General features: G+C 40.6%; 1 protein-coding gene across 1 annotated transcript in view; it reads left to right on the plus strand.

The window, feature by feature from the left end:
• Positions 1 to 22,599, plus strand: part of LOC136872286 (lipoprotein lipase) — a 54,685-nt gene that overhangs the window by 23,946 nt on the left and 8,140 nt on the right. Inside the window, exons 4-5 of the mRNA XM_067146106.2 lie at positions 1,904 to 2,055; positions 13,358 to 13,594. Of these exons, the coding sequence (XP_067002207.2) occupies positions 1,904 to 2,055; positions 13,358 to 13,594 (389 nt within the window). The remainder of the gene's footprint in view (positions 1 to 1,903; positions 2,056 to 13,357; positions 13,595 to 22,599) is intronic.

Raw genomic sequence — 22,599 nt, forward strand, 5'->3', positions numbered from 1 at the left:
GAGTAGTTGTAGAAGGAAACGTTCCAGCATGATGGTGCACTACCTCACTACGTTTGGCCCGACAGGGTGAGTTGGCCGTGCGGTTAGGCGCACTAAGCTGTAAAATTGCATCCGGGGGATATTGGGTTCTAATCCTACTGTCGGCAGCCCTGAGGATGGTTTTCTGTGGTTTCCCTTTTTCACACCAGGCAAATGCTGGGACTATACCTTAATTGAGGCCACGGCCGTTTCCTTCCTTTCCTAGCCCTTTCCTATCCCATCGTCGCTATAAGACCTATTTGTGTCTGTGCGACGTAAAGCAAATTGTAAAAACTTTCGAGCCGTTAGGGAAAATCATGATGGACAATGATAGCTACCACGATCGCCTGATCTACCCCCCCCCCCTTCCCTCCCTGATCCCTGAACTTTTATCTGCGAAGATATATCAAATCGAAAGTGTACGGAACTGAGTCACAAAATGCTGAAGAATAATTACAGCAACGAATTTGTGAGGCCTGTGCTGCGGTGACTCCCTGAAATACTGTGACGTGTTCATGCAGACACTGTGAGACGTGTTTAGTACTGCCTCCGCCATCAGGGATATGTTTTTGAGCATATCTATTACGAGTAGTTGTAGAAGGAAACTTTCTGGTAGATCCAAGTGTGACACTTTAATTTTCTGAGCTTTGAAGCTATAATAATATGTACTAGATTTTGTTTCATACAAAAAACTCTTCTAGAGAGTGGAATGTCTGCACGTGTAATGGTAATAAGATAATACAATTTCTTTCCTGCATCTTTGGGCGTATTTACAAATGCACCCTCTTATAGAAATTGCGCTGTAAAATGATTGCTATTTGTTTCCCAACATCCGAAATACAGCACGTTGTCGCTCCTTCGAAAACAAGTGATCAGGCATCCCATGCATCACTACTGCATGCGGGACATTTATAAGTAGAAAGTACGGCGCTCGCGAACCGCCTGGTATATAAAGTAAGAGTTTTGTCTGTACCATACTCAGAATTTTAAACGAACGGTTTTCTGTACCACGGTGTCCACGGTAACAACGAAATGCACCTTTTAATTTTCCATCATGTCTGTCTGTCTGTCTGTCTGTCTGTCTGTCTGTCTGTCTGTCTGTCTGTCTGTCTGTCTGTCTGTCTGTCTGTCTGTCTGTCTGTCTGTCTGTCTGTCTGTCTGTCTGTCTGTCTGTCTGTCTGTCTGTCTGTCTGTCTGTCTGTCTGTCTGTCTGTCTGTACGGCCATCACAAGAAATGACTGAAGAAAATTTTCTGAAAATTGGTATGTAAATTCGCGGAATAAGGCTGTACAATCTAGGGTGTAAATAATGTTATTCACGCTGATTGAAATGGTAGTTTAGGGAAAGGCCTAACATACAATTCTCAAATATTTAAGTTGTTATTGGTCCTATCGATAAATACTACGTAACTAAATTTCCGATCATTTATGTCTTATACATTTTTACCGTACCGGCTATGATAAAAGAGAATTTCTAGAATTTCGATTTTTGCTGCCGAGTCCGTATCAATGTCAGCCACGAGAAAATGGGTGAACAGAATGTAATGAAAATCGGTATGTAAAGACGGGAAATAGAGCACTACAGTATAGGTTGTAAATAACTTTCTTCACGCCTAAAATTTAATTTTTAAATACCTATGTTATTACGCAATTTATTAAAATCTTGTTCGCAAGGTGTACACGACTTCATCTAGAATTCTGTATACAATGTAGAATTCCGTAGCGAAGCACGGCACAACAGCTAATATCTTCTATTCTTCTACATATTCTATATATACTGACCATGACCTGACATGTTAAAAGTTTACTTCGAGAGGGTTTCTTTTTTCTCAAGGAAAGGAATTTTCTTGCCTATTAAATAACTCGTTATGCCATTCATTTTGCAGGCTGGAGCCCAGCGAGCACATCTCAGTACCCTTAAATCATTCCACGAGTATTCTTAATGACACCCATTTCGACACATCCTCTTGCATGGTGGTCTATGTACCGGGCTGGACGCAAAAACTGAACGGGAAAGCTTCGATCCACGGCTATCAGGGTAAGTATTACTCACTACTCAATATACCTATACGTTTATCACATAGAACAGGAACCTGGAGGGCCAGTTGGCCGGTCCCGTGGTGTAGGGGTAGCTTGCCTGCCTCTTACCCGGAGGTCCCGGGTTCAATTCCCGGCCAGGTCAGAGATTATTTACCTAGACCTGAGGGCTGGTTAGAGGTCCACTCAGCCTACGTGATTAGAATTGAGGAGCTATCTGACGGTGAGATAGCGGCCCCGGTCTAGAAAGCCGAGAATAACCACCGAGAAGATACGTCGTGCTAACCGCACGACACCTCACAATCTGAAGGCCTTCGGGCTGAGCAGCGGTCGCGTGGTAGGCCAATGCCACTCAAGGGCTGTAGTGCCATAAGGTTGGTTTTGGTATTTTGGAGGGCTAGTTGATTTTTTTTTTTTTTTTTTTTTTTTTTTTTTTGCATTTAACGATAGAATGAACTTGGAAAAACGCTTGTAGATTTAGGAAGAATTTGGTAATTTGAAATACAAACTACAGTATTATTATTATTGTTATTATTATTGTTATAATTATTGTTATTATTATTGTTGTTGTTATTTCGTTTTAGGGATTATTATTATTATTATTATTATTATTATTGTTGTTGTTGTTGTTGTTGTTTCGTTTTAGGGGAACTTGCCCTTATTCCAGGGGATTAAGCTCATACGTTGTTTTATTAACATTACATAACTATTTTCAGTGTTTATAATTATTAGTAGGCCCTACTATTACCATTTTATTCTAATAGAGAATTATTACCGAGCGAGTTGGCAGCCCAGGTAGGGTCGCACAGCTGTGAGTTTGCACTCGGGAAATGGTGGATTCGAATCCCACTGTCGGCAGCCCAGAAGATGGTTTCTCGTGGTTTCCATTTTCATAGTAGGCAAATGCACGGGCTGTACCTTAATATTCTGATTGTTCCTCACTTAGCAGCACATGCATGGGGTACAGATCACACAGAGGAGATAAAGAGTTCCAATAATTCGAAAGAAATATGTAGCATCAAGATCTAAGTCCAACAATATGGCAGCTGAGCCAGCACACAACATTCCCATGTCATGTCACAAGATAGGCCCTTCTATCAAGATCTGCGTCCAACAATATGGCCACTGAGCCAGCACACAACATTCCCATGTCATGTCACAAGATTGGCCCTTCTATCAAGATCTGCGTCCAACAATATGGCCACTGAGCCAGCACACAACATTCCCATTTCATGTCATAAGGTAGCCCCTCCTATCAAGATCTGCGTCCAACAATACGGCAGCTGAGCCAGCACACAAAATTTCCATGTCATGTCGCAAGGTAGCCCCTCCTATCAAGATCTGCGTCCAACAATACGGCAGCTGAGCCAGCACAGAACATTCCCATTTCATCTCACAAGATAGCCCCTCCTATCAAGATCTGCGTCTAACAATACGGCAGTTGAGCCAGCACACAACATTCCCATGTCATGTCACAAGATAACCACTCCTATCAAGATCTGCGTCTAACAATACGGCAGTTGAGCCAGCACACAACATTTCCATGTCATGTCACAAGATAGCCACTCCTATCAAGATCTGCGTCTAACAATACGGCAGTTGAGCCAGCACACAACATTCCCATGTCATGTCACAAGATAGCCACTCCTATCAAGATCTGCGTCCAACAATATGGCAACTGAGCCAGCACACAACATTCCCATGTCATGTCACAAGATAGCCACTCCTATCAAGATCTGCGTCCAACAATATGGCCGCTGAGCCAGCACACATCATTCCCATGTCATGTCACAAGATAGCCACTCCTATCAAGATCTGCGTCTAACAATACGGCAGCTGAGCCAGCACACAACATTCCCATGTCATGTCATCTTCTTAAGATCAATGTCCAAGAAAATGGCCGCTTATTTAGTACTCTATTTTATGGCCATAAATGTTCGCGAGATACGTGTTGTGAGAAAAATTCTGTTGTCTTTGGTCACGTTACTGTGTTTAAGGGGCTTTGGGTAGACAAAACGCCAGTCAAAGACAGTGAAAACTCGTTTAAAACACGGCGCCATTTGCTTGGTTACCACGGTATTCGTTTCCAGTCCATTCAATTTTTTATTATTTTTTTAGAACTTGCTTTACGTCGCACAGACACAGAGAGGTCTTATGGCGACGATGGGATAGGAAAGGCCTAGGAGTTGGAAGGAAGCGGCCATGGCCTTAATTAAGGTACAGCCCCAGTATGTGCCCTGTGTGAACATAGGAAATCACGGAAAACCATCTTCAGGCTGCCGACAAAGGGGTGAGCGAGCTCACAGCTGCGCGCCCCTAACCGCACGGCCAACTCGCCCGATCCACGCAAAATCATCTACGCTAAATCGATGACTCTTATTCCAGACAGGCTCCAAGCCCAAAAACATACCCATGTTACAAAAGAAAATACAATATTATTTACCCTAACAAATCCTAAAATGCACAAATAGATAAACGAATCATATAATAGCCTATATAACTAGAGGCATAATTTTTTCGCAATAAGGATAAACGCGACAAAAAATATTTTTAAGCGATTTTGAGATATCGTAAAGAATCATATGATTCTGGTTAAGAAATTAGTGACGATCTTTTCGCGAATTAAAGCGGCAAGGCCAGCTTAAAGCGAAATTTATTTATTTTGCGATAAGTGCGAAAATGCAGCGAAATTCGCCGAGATTAATGAGCTTGAAATGGTATTCCAGTACCACGTGTGTGAAGGGAAATAAAAGACAGAATAAAGATTTCTCAATACGACTGAAGTATTTCTTCCTGTTAATATTATATAAAATCCCTGAATGGTATGGTAATAATAATTTCGTGTGGCTATTTCTAGCCGAGGGTAGCCCTTGTAAGGCAGACCCTCCGATGAGGGTTGGCGGCATCTGCCATATGTAGGTAACTGCGTGTTATTGTGTGGAGGATAGTGTTATGTGTGGTGTGTGAGTTGCAGGGATGTTGGGGACAGCACAAACACCCAGTCCCCAGGCCATTGGAATTAACCAATGAAGGTTAAAATCCCCGACCCGACCGGGAATCGAACCCGGGACCCTCTGAACCGAAGGCCAGTACGCTGACCATTCAGACAGCGAGTCGGACAATGGTATGGTGATATGGGGTGAAAACTGTGGCCATGTAGGGTGAAAGGGCAATTTGTTATTAATCTTGGCGAGGGCTATATTATAGTTCCAATCAAGATTACATAAGAAATAATGAATGATTATCAACATTGTTTATCTTTATTTATCTACATCTTCTTCTTAATCTGTTTACCCTCCAGGTTTGGTTTTTCCCTCGGACTCAGCGAGGGATCCCACCTCTACCGCCTCAAGGGCAGTGTCCTGGAGCGTGAGACATGGGGTCGGGGTGTACAACTGGGGAGAATGACCAGTACCTCCACCAGGCGACCTCACCTGCTATGTTGAACAGGGGCCTTGGTGGGAGATGGGAAGACTGGAAGGGATAGACAAGGAAGAGGGAAGGAAGCGGCCGTGGCCTCACGTTAGGTACCATCCCGGCATTTGCCTGGAGGAGAAGTGGGGAAACCACGGAAAACCACTCTCCAGGATGGCTGAGGTGGGAATCGAACTCACCTCACTCAGTTGACATCCCGAGGCTGAGTGGACCCCGTTCCAGCCCTCGTACCAGTTTTCAAATTTCGTGACAGAGCCGGGAATCAAACCCGGGCCTCCGGGGGTGGCAGCTAATCACACTAAACACTAGCCTACACCACAGAGGCGGACATTTATCTATCTTTCACATAAATAATTCACAGTTCACAAGAATTAAACATTTTATGAATAATTTTATAAAATGATTAAAGCGAAATTACACCCCTATTTCGCGAAATAAGGTGAAAAATTGTTTCCTTTTCGCGAAATCGAACATTAATGAATGCGAAAACATGATGCCGCTATATATATCGCTAGTTTTACTTCTCTGAAATTATACTTAACAATGGTAGTCTAACTATGACAACTGCAGAGTACTTGTGTGTGCTATAGGCCTATGGCAGTCGATAACGCTGCCCAAGTAACACTTTTGATCAAAAAAGACAATTGTCCTGTGATGGTCCTATTTCGAGCTTTCGCGGAGAGAAGCGGTAGTTTTGTGTACGCTAAGGACAGGTGAAGGAAGATCTACGCACTCTTATCTCCTAGTCGAGCTGAGTAGCTCGCACGGTAGAGCGCTGGCCAAGACCAACTACAATTACATCAGACCGTAATCCAGAAGAAACATGGCGGACATCGGTGTGCGATATGAGAGGTTGAGGGGAAGTTTATGCACGTTTATTTCGAGTCACCTAAAGAAAATATCACAAGTCAAACGTCATGAAATGCAACTCACTAACTCAAAATATGAATAATTAAACACCAAAAGTAACGTTATCGCGTATTGTAAGTCTAAATGTAATTTCAGGGGGAAAAATAATTGTATCAACGTCAGGTTGAAACAGACACAGAGTATAAAAATATTTCACATATGAATCTCCGGTCAGCAAATAAGATAGTATATATAGATGTCAACAAAGAACATTATTAACCTTACATGAAATACTATGTAACACTACCATTAACCACAGCCCATTATGTAAAACACGCAAACAAATTTCTCCAATAAAATTTCAACCCCCCAGAATCCACCTGTATTGTTGAGTAGGTAAAAGCCATATTTGTATGATACACATGGCCATCTAAAACACTCGCCAACTTAAAACTCACCAGAATTGATGGCATAATTGTATTTTATATAAAAAACATAATCCTCACGTTCACTCACGGGAGATGGAGTTAGGTTTAGCTTACGCATGTTCATTGTAAAACGTTGAAAATTAATTACATCATTCTTGCACCACCGCTTAAGATTAAATTAGTCTCTAAATCATAAATCATGGTCATGATTTTCCGGATCTTTCTGGGACTGATTTCATTTTCTCTGTAGTAAGGTACGTTGGCTGATAGGGCAAATGCTAGAATAGGCATCATTAGTTTTAACTTCGGAAGTTTGCGCGGCACTCGAATTAGATCACCACCTTCTATGAGTAAATAATGTTTTCCCTGACAATACATTTTATTTCAAAAATGATAAAATGATTAATGTACACAACATTATTAGTCGTATGATTCGGATCGAAGTTTTCCTTACGAATGCTCTTAACCCAATTTTGCCGTAATACTAGGTCTTCTGGAAACGGGAAAACTGAATTTATTATTTACATCCAGGCACACAGCACATTAAACTATAAATATATTGCATACGAAACTAAAAATGAAGAAAATACTTTCATAGAAGAGCACGAGAATCAACATTAACCTAATCATAGCGATATTGTTAGAAAAAATCAGCTCTTTAAGAACAAACAACTTATTACGGCACTGAAAGAGGATCTACAACCTTCTTAAGACTAAAAATAAATATAATGTACGATTAATAATATTCAAATTTCCGTAAATATTTGGTAACAACACGGCATACACAAATCAAAACAAACGCATGCTAGCACTCCAGCTGCCGCCATTATGGACAGTTTCGATAGGTCGGTTAAGGTCTGAGATATTGTAGTTGGTCTTGCGCTGGCCTTCTGAGCCCAGCTTGGCAGGTTTGATCCTGGCTCAGTCCAGTGGATCTGAAGGTGCTCAAATATATCAGCTCCATGTAGATTCGGGTAGATTCATTAGCAAGTAAAAGATCTCCTGCGAAACAATATTCTGGCACCTCGGCATCTCTGAAAAACCAGAGAGAGAGAGAGAGAGAGAGATTTATTAAAGAAATAAATCATCCGTCCTCCAATGAGGGTGACCATTAGATCCGGAATACAGTTTCAATTTCAATGGTTTAAAAATATCAAAAGATGAACATTTAATCGTTAATGCTGTTATCTTCTTTTTTCCAGGGTTAGTTGGGAAGGAATGTAACTCACGTTCTCAGGTATAGGTGGAAATGAATGATTTGCAGCGAGTCCCTCAGTATCTGTATTACTATTTTTTCTAGCTCGCAGAATGGAACTTTCAAATTTTGTAGGAAGTTCGATGTCTGACTAGGGAGGGTGCCTCTTGCTCCGAAAAGCAGGCCTGTGACAATCCACCGATCAATGGGTATTTTATACTTAGATGAAAGGTAAGGCAAGCATGGAACATAAATAGCTTGCTTTTCTAGGTCCACATCCCGTGCCTGATTAAGGTCTCTTTCAAAGCGAATGGTGGGATCTAAGACCATCGCTTTCATGTCCTCTCTGTTGATGGCTACGATGTCCGCCCTCCGATTAGAGTCATCGGTAGAGATGCAGTGGACCTCCTCGTGCACCTCCCATCCACGCTGTCTCAAGCCTTGAGCAATCGACGTTCTTACACGATGGTGGCGATGGTTGCGCATTAGCTCAGTACTCCGGCAGAATCCCAACACATGTCCAAGGGTTTCTGTCTCGTTGCAGCCATTTTGGCGGCAACGGGTTGTGTTGAATGACCTACCGGGAACCGACCTGACTGCGGTGAGGTTGCATGTCATCTTCACTGCGTTTATGTATTCAGAAGAGGACAGAGGTGATTTACGAGTCATCCAGGAGTTTGCTTTCGGGCAGTCTGAATATAACACTACTCCTTTTCCTTTATGTGGTAGCTGGCACCACGACTGAAAGGATCGATTTCTCATAATTTCACGTAGTTTTCTTCCGTCAGTCTTTGAAGGAAGACTTTCTTTTTTTATGTCAAGTCTGTGGAGTGCCATATCTTGTTCTTCAGGTAACTTCCTTACGTATGGTAGATGAACGTCCTGAACATGGAGTAAGCGATTACAAATATTGTAATGCTGTATATTTGCTTCCCATTCTGCGCAAATTATTCCCATCCCTCTGACCTTCCTTGCGCTATACAGCATCGAATTTGGAGTATCATCTGGCAGCATCATTATTTCTTTTACAGAACTTCTTATAATTTTGTCCAGATCTTTAAGAAAAGTGTTTGATAGTTGTGTCAGAGGGGCACATTGTAGAGGATAGATCAAACCCGGCCAAACAAACTCGTTAATAATCTTGATCTTTTGCTCTGGTTTTAGAAGCTTTGTTTTTACCAGATTATTTAAGTCAGAAGTTATTGTGCTTATTAGTTTATGTCTGTCAAGAGAAATTTCACTGTTGAAGTCAATTCCTAAATACTTGATTCGTTCATTGTGTGTTTTTATCGATGGGATTGTTGATCCCTCAAGTGTAGTGACGTTTCCTTCAGTTAATTTTCCTTTCTTCAGGATTATAGATTTGTTTTTATGAGGATGGATATGTAAACCAATTTCTGCAAAGCTGCTTTCAGCTAAATTTAACAAGGTAGTAGCATCATTTTCAGTTTTGCTGAGTATGACTAGGTCATCTGCGAAAGCAAATGAGGATAACGGCGGTAGATCATCAGATAAAGTATAGCCATAACGTTGGCATATGTCATGGTCGGTGAGATTTTGTATTACAGTATTGATTGCTAAATTGAACAGCAGTGGTGAGATAGGGGACCCTTGAGCTACGCCACACTTAATTTCGATGGGTTTTGATTTCTTATTATCAGCTTCCACTTGAATTGTGTTCTTTGTAAGAAATGCTTCAATTAATCTACATAAGTTAGGAGGAATTTCAGATTGTCGAAGAGATCGTTTGATATGTTCATGTCCGATAGAGTCAAATGCTTTTGTGACATCTAAAAAAATGATGCAACAATCCTTTTTGTTGCGTTTCGCATCTTGGAGGCAACCATTCACGAGGGAAGCGTTGACATGAGTTCCAGGTAATGGCACGAAGCCACGCTGGTGAGGACTTAGTGTGACATATGAACGCAGTCTCATATCTAGTACTCGTTCAGTTATTCTCCTAATCACCGAATATATGGTTATAGGTCTCCATTCTTTAATATCATTTATGTCTCCACCCTTATGTATTAAAATTGTTCTGGCCATTTTGAGTTTTGTAGGTACGTAGGAAAAATGAAGCATCGTGTTGATGAGTAACGTCAGAAATTTTGTAGCCTTGAGGTGCCTTAATACACGAACTGTAATATGATCTGGGCCTGGTGAGGTGTCAACTTTAATGTTGTATAATGCTTTATGGACATCATCTACTGAAATATTAATATCAGCAGGTAAGTCATTGCTTTTTTCCATAAGAAAAAGAGGAGAATTGTTATTTTCGGTACCAAAAGTCTTTTCAAAATGATCCGAAATCGTAGTTATTGGGATTTTACAAGAATGGGCCTTATTCGTTTTGTTCAAAATTTTGCGAGCAATTTTCCGCCTCTCATTATAGAAATGATATTGGGCTACCTCGTAGGCATAACGCTCTCTGTTTTTCTCTCGTTGCCTTTTAGACCTCCGCTGTGGGTTACTAGAGGTTTTATGGTCATATTTACGATTATTTTGTAATTTTCTACTTTTGTAAAATCTAACAGCAGGATGTTGAGGGCCAGGTAATTCATTTACCTGATCAGCAAAGAACTGCATAACCTCAGAAGTAAAAGATTCCAGCTGCTTAGCATCACCGTTTTGCATAATGTTTGAAATCCTATCCTCCCAATTTTTCATAGGATTAATATTTTCATTTTCATGATCAGCGACCACTGGGGTGTCTTCTGTCAACTGTAAGCTTTCCCCAACATTCATGTTACCGGTATTAGCATATTGTGTTGAGAGTTTATTTCTCCTTTTCTCAGGGTGAGCTTTTCCTATGTGAATATTTACTCCTAACGTAGACTTACAACATTTATTACAGATAGGACATGGAATTTCGTCACCAGACTGTGAATCAACGTTGGGCATTTTAATTCATTATATTTATTTGAACGTGGCAACAGATGAATATTATTTTGTTTTTCATAGAGTTATTAAGGTAGATATCGGAGCTGTAAGTATTCTTAGCGCTGGATCAATGATAATTTTGAGAATATAAGATAGATTGGACGTGCTGAATACTGAAAAGAAAAACATTGTAAATATAATGTATACGAGGTACGTAGAATATACAAACGGGTAGATATACCCACTCCATATGATGATGTCAGATGTAACTAATGCGAATTCCGCCAGATGGTAGTGCGTTATAACTTCCAAGATTTGGTAACGTTTAAGTTAGTCTGCCTCGAGAAGAACAATGTGTAATCAATGCCAAGCAATAAAATAAAGATGGCTGTTGACTTTGGCACTAATTTAATTTCGCAATTAAATGAATAATCTCTTAACAGGAAGATCGCACAAGACAGACAACACTACTACTTACGTAGAACATATTCTTGCACCCTAATTTTGATTAAATGGCATTACGGAAGTCATAATTTTCGTGATCAGCATTATTAAACACCACGTATGATATCAAGTAAGATCGTTGTTCAAGGCACGTAAAAAGTTAAAGTAATAAAAATGGAATTGCTGTATTATTTTATCCCCTAAAGAGCGAGAACCCACCAGTGTGTTCTTGTGGTACAAAATTCACCGCGTCCCACATCCTCAGAGAATGCCTTGATATCCCTAGCCTAAAACGACTCTGCCTGCAGGAAGCAATCGAACTCATACCATCCGATGACGAGAATACTACTGATCTCGTCATTCGCTTTATGTGCGAGAGTGGATTAATCAAGCGTATACAAATTTATTTTAATGTGTTTGTGTCAACTTCGGCTTAATATTTTTCTAAGTCATTTTCAAATTCTCCCGTTTTAATTTCATTTTCGTCTTTGTTTACACTAATTTGTTCAGTAACTAGTTGTACTTCCTCTTAAAACAAAAGTCATCACCACCACTCCTCTCAGAAACATAATCCATGCTAATAAATACGTAAGTTACAAGAAAAATTGAGAAGGGAAAGTCGAATGCTAAGCTGACTGCAGATTATGGGAACATGAGTAGCCTACAAATTGACAGCAGTTTTCAGAAAACATAACACAGTTGAATGATTTTGTGCAGAACAGCGATAGTAAATGTAAAAGTTTAAAAAATGTACATACGGAGAGTTAGATGCACCTCTTCTACAGTGGTTAACTGAAAAACCGATAGAGTTTGAATTGCGGTTTCGGTCACGTAGGTGAGAGCTCACACCCGAGAGATAGTGGGTTCGAATCCCACTATCGACAGCCCTGAAGATGGTTTTCCACGGTTTCCTATTTTCACATCAGACATGTGCTGCGGCTGTACCTTAAGTAAGTCCACGGCCACTACCTTCCCAACCCAAGCCTTTTCCCATCCTTGCGCCGTCGAAAACCTTCGATGTGTTAGTACGACGTTAAACCACTAGAAGAAAAGGAGAAAGACTTGAACCCACCAAGAGATGAGACTAGGTAAGCTAAAAAGTAAGCTAACACTCAAGCTGTAAAATATTTTCAGATTCTAGATAATTAAATATGACTTTAAAATGTTCAAACTATTTTTTTTAAATTGCTTTACGTCGCACCGACACAGATAAGTCTTATGGCGACGATAGGAGAGGAAACTTCTAAGAGTGGGAAGGAAGCGATCGTGATCTTAATTAAGGCATATCCCCAGCATCTGCCTGGTTTGAAAATGGGAAACCACGGAAAACCATCTTCAGGGCTGCCGACAGTAGAGTTCGTACCTACCACCTCCCGAATGCAACCTCACAGCTGCACGTCCCTAACCTCACGGCTAACTCAGTCAGTCTCTTTAATAGTGTTTACTTTTTTACAGATATGTTATAATTTGTTAAGAATGAAGCCATACATTTCGATGTCGACTTAGTTAAATGTAACAAAAACTTTTCAGTCTTTCAAACACAATGCAATTACAATATAAATTATATAACACTATAAACATACTGTAAAAATACACACTATTATACAAAGAATGACATGTTTCGTTCTACAAGAACATCCTCAGATTCTATCAAATCACTTAAAACATGCTTATATATGTACAGTATTGTTTACGTTGCGTAAACTTGTCACTGATAGAGAGTTTAGTGATAACATGAACCAGTAATGACAAAAAAATACATTTACAAGTATTAATGTAATGAAAAATTTACGTACTTATCTAGACTGCCAATGCGAAGTCCGTTCTCAGCAAACACTATTTCAGGATTGTGTACATGCTTGAAGCAGGGCGGCCCCGCGCGACGTAAGTTGGGCTGAGGCAGCTGCCGTAGCGCAGAGTACAAACACTGTGCGTTCGGTCTGGGTTTATATGAGAGACCTTGTAAGATCAATTAAGTACAGAGGTTAAAAGGTCTTATTTATAAGTCTCATGCTGGTGTTATATTCAATGATTGGAGTTGTGGTAACCAACGTTTTCTATTCTGATTTCAGCCTTCGTTAGAAACTGCAGCTGTAATTTTGTAATGGTTGACTGGACATCTGTCACGTCCAAAGAATACTCTACTTCGGTGGGCATGACTCCCAATGCGGGTAAAGCCATAGCACGTTCTTTGGATGCTATGATCATTGCCGGTGTCACGCTGTGTTACCTATCTGGCATCAGTCTTGGAGGACAGTGTATTGGGCACATTGCTAGAAACATGAAGAACCGTGTCAGCCATATGATTGGTGAGTACTTTTTACATCCGGATACGTACATTAGATTTGGCACAAATTGCCCATTGTGTTAAGATACAACATTTGATCCGAAATTCCAACTTGGATTTAAATTGGAATATCAAATACTGACATCACAGTTGAAATTGGTTATCTTAGGCGGTATTCGAAAATTTAAATGCGATGAAAAGCCCAGATACATGAGACACAGTAGGGTTGTAACTTCTGATATAGGACAGGTGTGTCATTTTCACCGCTCTTCCACAGCCTTATCTCTGATGATAACAATATAGAAATCACGGAGGTATGAGCGATGCTATACTCCGTCCACAGGATCTGCAAAGTAGGTCTGCACATACCACACGGAGGAAGTGGGAGAGCGTACGCAATGGGTGCAGCCAAGCAGCTGAACATATTGTGAGAAGCTAAGCCAAGCCAATGACGTGCCTCCCTCCTACACTACTCCTTCCAAGGGCTCGTGTCTCATTGGAGCAGGCAGCCCATACCCTTCTATGAGCGGACGACACGTTTTTACACTGGCTCTTCGCAGACTGCCTGAGCGGAGTATAGTAGAATGATCACCTCGGCAGTCAATCTTTGTGATGACTGGTATTGCGACAATGAAGTCCGTGAGTGTACGGGTCGGCAGAAATAATCTCGCGATCGGCGACAATGTGTTCTAGCTACCAGCGAGCTAAACAATAACGCCGCCGAATCCTTGGGACTCGCGATAAGGAAGCTTCAAGAAGAAGCTGGTAGGCTATCTGATTAATAATGGAGCTGATGCCTAGAATGTTCTAGAAGTGAAACCTACTAGTATCTCTCACTGGCCTACTCAGGGAGTTTCATGTGGAATGGCCAATATTCAGGGATATGACAAGAACGATCATTTGAAGCAAAATTCTTCATATGGACATATGCCCTAATCGGAATGAATTCCGAGATATATCACATTAATGTACATTTGTTTTTGAGTTAGTGGCGCGCACTTACGTGTCTTAACCACCCAAGTTCTCTGATGTTTTGAAATGTGTGCAAGTTTTCCACATGTAATTTTCGCCATACAAGTGTTCGTGGGAAATTGATAAGTGCAGAAAGTCACCGTGTGCTGGTAGTATGACTACGCCGCACCATTTCAACAATGTGTTGTTGAACTACACGTTCAGTAGAAAAATGGGAGCTTGGAAGAATACCTGTTTCACGCAATGTGCTGAAAACTCTGGTAAACACTCTATGATCAAGAATTTGACGTGTCGGAAAGTGTCGACGGTGTTCCTCGACAGCAGCTGGAGCACTACCATCGCTGAAGCCGTAAACATGCACCATATCTGCGTATTCTTCATTGGTGTAGATGTGTGGCGCGTGTACAAACAGAGTTAACCGATGCTTCTCTCTGATACACTCTCAATCCCTCGCACAACTTAAAACACAACATACTAGGGATGTACCACTCGATCGCCTGCTCGAGCAGGCTCGAGTGCTGATGTCACGAACTGGTGTGTCGAGCTTGATCGAGCAAGATCGGGCAGCACAGAATTCCCTCGTGACGTAGGCTTGCATGCGCTCTAAGCAGGACGTGTGTGTTGTGACTCGAGCCACATTTCCGTCTTCACTCGTTCTCTTTGGTCTCCACATTCCGGCATTACATTTTAGTACAGTAATTAGCGATCATTCTACAGAAGTACAGACGTACCATGTCGTAGTGGACGTATCAGTTTATTAAACCCATATATGCCCAGAATAAATTTTTATTATCAAATTTAACTGAATGCTCGACATGAAGACGAGCTCTGCATATTGATAATATTTCTGTGCTTTTCCTGTCGTTACCTGGTCGCTACTTCAATTTCTGGTTCTTCTCATCATTGGATGTATCATTTGAATAACATACTTTTTATTTTTATTAGAGTGTTATGATACTATTTCTAATGCACGAAGACGTGTTTATATACAATACATCATTGATATGACGGGACCTTCGATATTTAATGTGTATCCATTCAATTTATAATTATTTTGCTCCCGTATATGCTAATTAGGAAAAGGGAAAGGAGGGAGAATAGTAATAACATTAAGAAAATTTGAACAGAACTGAAGTCCTGAATCCGATAGGATATAACTGAACTTTCAGGTTTTTTTAAGTTACATCTCACAATCCGTAGATATTGCATGTTGCGAAAATGCATCACTGGACACATAGGGCTGGTATTATGTTACTATGTTATTATGTTATTATGTTATTATATTCTAGTGGATTAGTCATTAATAATTCAATATATTTCGATATAAACTTATTTTATTACCACGAACATGCGGGATTTGACATCAAAGAGCAAGGAAGATTGCCACACAACTGATTCAGTGCAAGGAAATCACTCATAGATGGCGGGCCATTACTCCTACTCAAGTACTGCTCGACCTACATCGAGCTGTGACGTCTCCTCGAGCTGCGCTCAAGCCCATCCCTACAACATACCACGCACACCTGCACGTTAAACGGCCTAGTTCCATGGCAGAAAGACATCCCGAGCAAAGAGGTTGGAAGCAACGAGGTAGGTTGGACCAGAGTAAAATGTCAAAGAGGTTGGGTGGGTAAGACACATACGTGAGCGCCACTAGCCCAAAAATATCCATATTATTTTTTTGCTTCAAATGATCGTTCCTGCCATATCCCTGTACATTGATTACTCCTCCTGGGACACTCTGTATAAAGAGAGAAGATGCCGGAGTGCCGAGTCAGACTTGAGTGAGTCAGTCTCGATTGAGTCAGTGCCGAGTGAATGCAAATAATCACGAGACGGTCACGAGTCCGTACCTCGCCCAGGCGGCTTTACCTGCTATGCTGAACAGAGGCCTTAGTGGGGGATGGGAAGATTGGAAGGGATAGACAAGGAAGAGGGAAGGAAGCGGCCGTGGCCTTAAGCTAGGTACCATCCCGGCATTTGCCTGGAAGAGAAGTGGAAAAACGGAAAACCACTTCCAGGATGCCTGAGGTAGGAATCGAACCCACCTCTACTCATTTGACCTCCCGAGGCTGAATGCACCCCGTTCCAGCCCTCGTACTGCACCCGACAGGGGCAGAGGCGGACAGATTAGTCATTCTACGGCAGTAAGTCCGTCCGATGGCTACACGGTGTTCTGCGAGGCTTCTTATGAAGTGAACTGTTCTGGAACGACACTGTGCAGGGGCGGCCCTGTAGGAGAAGACACGCCACCAGACTGTTACGATGGTAAGAACTATGTCGAGTAGGAACTCCGAGGCGAGTGGACTTGTAAATGACCTGAAATAGTAGAGAGAAGAAGATTTCAGTAACAGTTATTTAGTTTTATGGACCCTGACAACCCACCACATTATGAAAGTGTCACTCAGAGAGCTTGTTGCTGAAAGTATTTCAGTGAGATTGGCGGACTGACATGCGATAGCACCTTCAAGCTCGATGAAGAAAGGAGTGGGAAGTTCGTGTATACTTTGCCAATAAATGGGTGCACTTCAGTGATTTTCAAACAAACATAAATAATGAAACTATTCATACCAAATTGTCATAAACGCTGATTATTACTTTCCTAATTTAATAGAACTACACAAGCTTATCGGCAAAGTGCATGTTGGACAAATATACACTGTCTGATTAAAAGTATCCAAACATTTACTCGAAACTGTAAACACGCTTCTGGTTCGTAGTCTCGACAGTTAATGTTCTTAACAGCATTAAAATTTTCTGACGTGAAATACCGATGACTTTGTTCGTCATCTTAATTTTCAACTCTCATTTGAAGGTGTTTTTGTTAATGACTATGCTTTTGTTATATACTCTAGTAAGAACAAATAACTTTTAAATAACCAGAGAAATCATAATATATTTAACAGCTCAGCAGTGTAAAGCTGCACGATTAAATCTCCGTCAACAACGCACTTTGATAGAAAGAGAAATACTAGAACAGCAATATTCTGACCATACCAAGATGATAAACCAAACCAAACCAAACCAAACCCCATGGCACTACAGCCCTTGAAGGGCCTTGGCGTACCAAGCGACCGCTGCTCAGCCCGAAGGCCTGCAGTTTACGAGGTGTTGTGTGGTCAGCACGAATCCTCTCGGCCGGTATTCTTGGCTTTCTATCTCACCGTCAGATAGCTCCTCAATTCTAATCACGTAGGCTGAGTGGACCTCGAACCAGCCCTCAGGTCTAGGTAAAATTCCCTGACCTGGCCGGGGTAAGAGGCAGGCACGCTACCCCTACACCACGGGGCCGGCATACCAAGATGATACTGGCGTATGGATTTTAGTGCCGGGAGTGTCCGAGGACAATTTCGGCTCGCTAGATGCAGGTCTTTTGATTTGTCTCCCGTAGGCGACCTGCGCGTCGTGATGGGGATGAAATGTTGATGAAGACGACACATACACCCAGCCCCTGTGTCAGCGAAATTAACCAATTATGGTTAAAATTCCCGACCTCGCCGGAAATCGAACCCGGGACCTCTGTGACCAAAGGCCAGCACGCTAACCATTGAACAATGGAGTCGGACAGCCAGTCAATGACGGCTGGTGATGATTTCAGGTGGTTATGTATGCTTGAAATATGGCACAATAAACTCTTGATTATCCGCGTTTTTTGGAGTGGAAAATGTTGAAAGTAAAACCAGTTTATCCAAATCTAACAGTGTTTATCTCGCAGTCACTCCTTATTTCAGGTTCAGGTATTAATCAAAGCAAGTACCGGTATGAATCACCCACAAAGTATTAACTTCTGTTATGGAAACATTCCATGTATCTTCACTCACAGGCCAAGCAAACAACCACAATTTTCAATTTATTTATTGGCCACAGTTGGTATCACACCTCATCAAGACAACTGAAATTCGACAGCCTTTAAACAGTCTGAAAAAGCAATATTCTTAATTTATTTACATTCTTATTGATATTTGCCACTGTACTTACTACACTGACGTTATTTATATATATATATATTTATTTATTTATTTATTTATTTATTTATTTATTTATTTATTTATTTATTTATTTATTTATTTATTTATTTATTTATTTACTAGCAAATGTACCCGTGCTTCGCTACGGTATTCTACATTGTATACGGATATCGACGTAAAGACTGTGCGTGCAGCAAATGAGATTGTTTTAAAATTGCATGTCTCTTAGCCTTATCCGAGAAATAGCATGGGGAGGTCCACATACGTTGTTTCCAATGTAAAGTGAGGGTTGCGGAGTTGTGATGATAACGCCAGGTTCACTTGCCTACTGCCATTCACAATCGAGTTGGCAAGTTTACATTATAATTGCAGGCCCCAATGCCTACTGCGCGGTCACAATCGATTTGGGGAGTTTTAGTTACAATGGCAGACCCATTTCCTACTTTCAGACAGGTTACAGTTGAGGAGTTTTTATTATAATACCAGGCAACTTCCCTACCACCAGTCAAAATTGAGTTGTGCAGTTATCATTATAATGACAGTCCCTTTTTACTGCTGCTAGCCAGCTTACTGCCAGTCACACAGAATTAGTGAGTTTCCATGAAAATAGCAGGCCACTATGCCTAATGCTAGTCAAATTTTAGATTGGAAATTTTTTTTATAATGGCGGGCACCCTGGCCTAGAGCCAAACACAATAGAGTAGGGGACTTTCGAACAAAACTGCATGATCCCTTGCCTTCTGCAAGACAAATCGAAAAGTGAATTATTCATTAAAATTGTAGGCCCTCCTTACTAATACCAGTTACACAGGAGTTGGAGAAGGACCCCATTCCTACTGCCAGCAGTCAAAGTCGGTGTAGGGAGTACTGATTACAATAGCAGACACATCCTTTCTCGATCGCTACAAATCGACATCAATGAATATATACAGATGGACATACGAAAGTATATGAATGTTTACAATATTGCAGACCTTCATTTACAGATTAACTGCTGCTAAACGGTACGTCATATCGACAAAGGATTGTACCGTAAGGCGCAGTATTTAGCGATCTAAATGGCTGGTCCTATGATATTTTCTCGCATCTAATCTATTCATGGGTCAGATTGAATCAGAAACGTTGAATAGGTTGAAATTTGTGTAAGAATATCTTACATTGCATTACTTTTCGGATAATTATGTGACATAGCATTTCGCTCACATATGGGTACTGGGCCAATGTTCGTGTAGAGTTTGATCATACTATCTTTCCTGTAAGTGATTGAAATGATGCACATGAGAAGAAAAGGTTTAGAAATTAATTTCCATTAAGGCAGGTAGATTTCCATTAAGTTTGGTTGTGTGTATTTTGAGGAGTGCAAAATCACGGTTTCGGTTTCGTATAAACCCGCAATTAATTCAGGGATTTAGAAACAATATTTGCCCTAAAACATCCCCAAAGGACAGGTGGATTCTAAATATGAAGTTTGGTGGAAATATATCCAGTAGTTTTCAAGTTAGAGAAAGACAAACAGACCAACAAACAAACAAACAAACAAACAAACAAACTAACTAACTAACTAACTAACAGACACCAAGGAAACCTACCCTTGGACAGATGGATGCTATATATGAAATTTGGTTCAAATATCTTGTTAGTTTTCAAGTTGTAAGAAGTACGCTTTACACGCACCCGCTCTTGCGTAAAGTCCGCTGGGATTTGTACCGAAAAACGGTCCGTTAATGATATCTCCCTCACTAAATGCTGTTATCGAAATGATGCACATGAGAAAAAAAAGGTTTAGAAATTAATTTTCATTAAGGCAGGTTGATTTCCATTAAGTTCGGTTGTGTATACTTTGAGGGAGTGCAAAATCACGGTTTCGGTTTCGTAAAAATCCCCACTCAGTTCAGGGATTTAGAAACGATATTTGTGCTAAAACCTACCCAAGGAGAGGTGGATTCTAAATATGAAGTTTGGTGGAAATATATATTTAGTAGTTTTCAAGTTATAGAAGGACAGACAAACAGACAAACAGACAAACAGACAAACAAACAGACAAACAGACACCTAAGCTAAAAATGATGCAGATGGTCATTATTACACCTGAAACGGATAACTGCACAGAAATTTCGCCAAAAATAATCAATGTACAGACACACGGTCGTTACGATTTTATTTTTTACGCTAAAACCTACCCAAGGACAGGCGGATTCTAAATATGAAGTTTGGTGGAAATATATCCAGTAGTTTTCAAGTTATAGAAGGACAGACAAACAGACAAACAGACAAACAAACACAAACAAACACCAAAGCTAAAAATGATGCAGATGTCATTATTACACCTGAAACGGATAACTGTACGGAAATTTCGCCAAAATAATCAATGTACAGACACACGGTCGTTACGATTTTATTTATATAGATGACGGATAAGCATGAGCACGTTGAAAACTGCAGACTTCCACTTCGAGATTCATATCTCCTAAACGGTTTATGATATTAAGAAACGGTTTGCGCCATCAGACGCCTCATTTATCGCTCTACATGTTTGTTTCTAAACCATATCCTCGTATCTCCAATATTAAGGGGGTAAATTGAGTTCACGTTTTGAGTAGGGTGAAATTTGGATGCATTTTTAACATTTTAGATTACTTTTTTCCTACTTATGTATAAGCTAGAATCATGAAATTTGGTACACATATGTCCCTTAATCGTGCCAATGTGTGCACCTAACGCGATGATCCTATCATTCTTATAAGTGTGTCAAACAATGAAATATACTTGTAAAAATCACCAAATTTACGAACAATCCAGAAATACGGCCAAATTTAACGTATAAGGGAGAGAGATACGACAAAATGTCACAGGACCAAAGTTGTAGATCACTCCGAATTGAAGAGACATTGTGCCATCCGTTTTGTGATACGACTTACCGTTTAGCCAAAAAATAGCTCAAAAGAAATGTCTGCACAGTCATTAAAATTGCCTCCATATTTCGATATCTTTGGGGGTAAAAAGTGAAAAATTTGAACATCTTGGAATTTTCCCGTCGGTTAGGGACCAAAAGCTATAATTTCACCAAATTTCAATTGTCTACCTCGTCTGGCAGGTTGTGCCGCCATCTTGATTTGGGGGGATAGGGGATAAAAATGAGGAAATTCCCGAAAATTTTTAAGCCCACGAAACCTATAGGTTATCGTTTTGGATATACTATACGACAGTGTTCTTATGCTGAGCCCAAAATTTGAGCCCCCCCCCAGCGTGCCCCCTTCAGGGAATTTTGAGAATTTCCGATTTTTCTAGCGATCCTGGGGAACATCAGTTTCCCCCGTACCAAGTTTCAAACTTCTGAGATTTCTGGAAGTGCCTCATTAATTCACGTCTTTTTTCATTTTTTAATATTTATATATACATCGCTCCAGCCCGACTTGCTTTTATATATATAGATGACGGATAAGCATGAGCACGTTGAAAACTGCAGACTTCCACTTCGAGATTCATATCTCCTAAACGGTTTATGATATTAAGAAACGGTTTGCTCCATCAGACGCCTCATTTATGGCTCTATATGTTTGTTTCTAAACCATATCCTCGTATCTCCAATATTAAGGGGGTAAATTGAGTTCACGTTTTGAGTAGGGTGAAATTTGGGTGCATTTTTAACATTTTACATTACTTTTTGCCTACTTATGTATAAGCTAGAATCATGAAATTTGGTACACATATGTCCCTTAATCGTGCCAATGTGCGCACCTAACGCGATGATCCTATCATTCTTATAAGTGTGTCAAACAATGAAATATACTTGTAAAAATCACCAAATTTACGAACAATCCAGAAATACGGCCAAATTTAACGTATAAGGGAGAGAGATACGACAAAATGTCAAAGGACCAAAGTTGTAGATCACTCCGAATTGAAGGGACACTGTGCCATACGTTTTGTGATACGACTTACCGTTTAGCCAAAAAATAGCTCAAAAGGAATGTCTGCACAGTCATTAAAATTGCCTCCATATTTCGATATCTTTGGGGGTAAAAAGTGAAAAATTTGAACATCTTGGAATCTTCCCGTCTGTTAGGGACCAAAAGCTATAATTTCA

Source organism: Anabrus simplex, chromosome 4 (assembly GCF_040414725.1).
Source record: "Anabrus simplex isolate iqAnaSimp1 chromosome 4, ASM4041472v1, whole genome shotgun sequence".
Taxonomy (NCBI): Eukaryota; Metazoa; Arthropoda; class Insecta; order Orthoptera; family Tettigoniidae; genus Anabrus; species Anabrus simplex.